Consider the following 2,083-nt stretch of genomic DNA (forward strand, 5'->3'; position numbering starts at 1 on the left):
GCGATTTCTCGCGCCAAAACGAAATTGCAGTTCAGTTACAACCAGCTGTACCTTTCACATCCTCCCGTGGTATGACCTACGAAAATAACATCGTTCAGGGTAATGTGGAGAGACCTTAACCTCTCAACCTCAAACTGTAATAGCTGATTCTCTCCCGAGTTCTTTGCACGAGTTGACTTACTTTCCTTGTAGGTGGAAGATTTCAATGACATTCATTGACGGTTCTGAGGCCCAGGTGTGTCTTGTTTACACTCTTATGTAACGGGTTTGATAACAATCCAGGCGGTAGTAACTGGATTCGGTCCGAAGCGCGAGCTTCTCGCATCATAGCGCAGTTTACAAAGGGACGTCGCGATTCTTGTCGAATGGCCACCAACGAAAGCGTCGAAGACGGAAACACAAACACAAAAGGAGAACTCGAGGTAAGTTCGGGTTGTCCCATACTTGACATTAGGGTTTCCGTCCATGCGCAACAGTGAGCTTTTTCAAGGTTCCTTAAGGGGTAGTAACGACCCGAAATCAATCAGAATCAGTAGGTAGGGTACGAAGTACTGGAATATTTTTCTGGCGGGCCATACTTACCGTTTTCTCCATGTTTCCATTCTGCAGGATCAAACTTCTCTCGGTTTTAGGAGATGCCGCAGATGATGGGCCACTTCGAGAACTTTATGTCAATCCTATTTGGTGTCATCCCGCATGTGGCGTACGGTAGTGTGGAAAAGGATGATTACGGCCGATCGTCGGAGTTTTCGGATATGAGTAAAGCCTTTTGGTGAACTCCCGACTTGGATGTTGCTTTGTTCCAAGTTCTGGGTTCGGGATGGTCTAAGACTATCAGTGGCGCGTTGTGTTTTGTTCTCTTCCATTCTTCGTCCTGAATCTAGTCTAATAAGCACTTTCAATCTGGCGGATCACCTTTACCTTTTACACAGGATCTGTACGAAATATAGAGCAACTTCCATTCTCTAGAACTTAGGCACGGTCGAAAAGCCCAAAGAATGCAATTGCCTTCCTGCCTCAGTGCCAGGCTTTCCTCCTTCAGAGAGTGTTCATCTGTCCTATCGGACCGCGCGCGTCTGGATTCCGATCTGTTCCGGCGTCTAATTTCCCAATTGTGGTCAAAGCGAGTGTCAGAGCTTAGAGTTCCGCCCGCCCGCCGGTATGGACGAAGACAAATCCAGAAATGTCATCCTCACGGTTGAAACATGGTCTCGGCGTCATGGTGCTGACTCTGCCGCAATGCGTATTTGTTGAAGTTGCAATCTAGTTATCTCTGCGTTTTGTCGCACTTGATCTAGGACGTGTGGGCCAAATACCGAGGTTCTAGTCAAAAATTAATTTGGTCCTCGGAGAGCGAATGTCAATTCACAACCAATTCAAGCACGCCTCAAAACGAAATAAGATGGCGGCCACTTGGTCTACTCATAAAACACGAGTGATCCTCGTTTGTCTTGCACATAGACTTCCTCTGCCTTGACGATGGAAGGCCATTTCAGTACGACAGGGTCCTCAAATTCCTTTGAAGTTACCAAATGCGTCAAAGAAAGAAAGAACATTCCTCGGATGCTCCATCCTGCTGCCTGCTGCCTGCTGCCTGCTGTCTACAGTTTACATTTACGAAGGCCGCTCTCGACATAACTCGTTTTCTTATCAAATATGTCCTGCACAGAACTTTCACGGAAGCAACAAAATGGGGACAATACTCTGGTGTTACATGCGTTCAGAGCTGTTAACTGCTGCCAGTGGGCCTCACCTTCTGCCTCGTGTATGGAAATGTTATTTCGAAACTTTCATTCGCACCGCTGGGTTTAGGGTTTGGATGTCCAAGTTTTATATTGAGCTTTTTCAGGTCGGGATATGTAGGGATTAGGGCAGACTTTCGGAACGTTTGAACGTAAGTGCAAGTGTCTACCATTCAAATCGCACGTCGTGTGCTCGGATAGTAAGGTTCCATTGTCGTCTATGCCTGTCCTCATTGCTCATTACTCATCCCGACGTGTTGAACGACGGACCTCGTGGATAGCATTGCATTTTGACGGAATAATTTTGCTCAACATTTTTTCTCCCGACGTCTCGACGGGTC

General features: G+C 46.9%; 1 protein-coding gene across 1 annotated transcript; it reads left to right on the plus strand.

Annotated features, from left to right (window-relative positions):
* Positions 1-365: 365 nt before the first annotated feature.
* E1B28_002044 (uncharacterized protein) lies at positions 366-776 on the plus strand (the record flags this gene model as incomplete). Its single annotated transcript, XM_043148027.1, has 2 exons — positions 366-422; positions 633-776. The coding sequence occupies 2 exons, from the start codon at positions 366-368 to the stop codon at positions 774-776; spliced, it is 201 nt and encodes a 66-aa protein (XP_043016741.1).
* Positions 777-2,083: the final 1,307 nt, after the last annotated feature.

This window comes from Marasmius oreades, chromosome 1 (assembly GCF_018924745.1).
Source record: "Marasmius oreades isolate 03SP1 chromosome 1, whole genome shotgun sequence".
NCBI lineage: Eukaryota > Fungi > Basidiomycota > Agaricomycetes > Agaricales > Marasmiaceae > Marasmius > Marasmius oreades.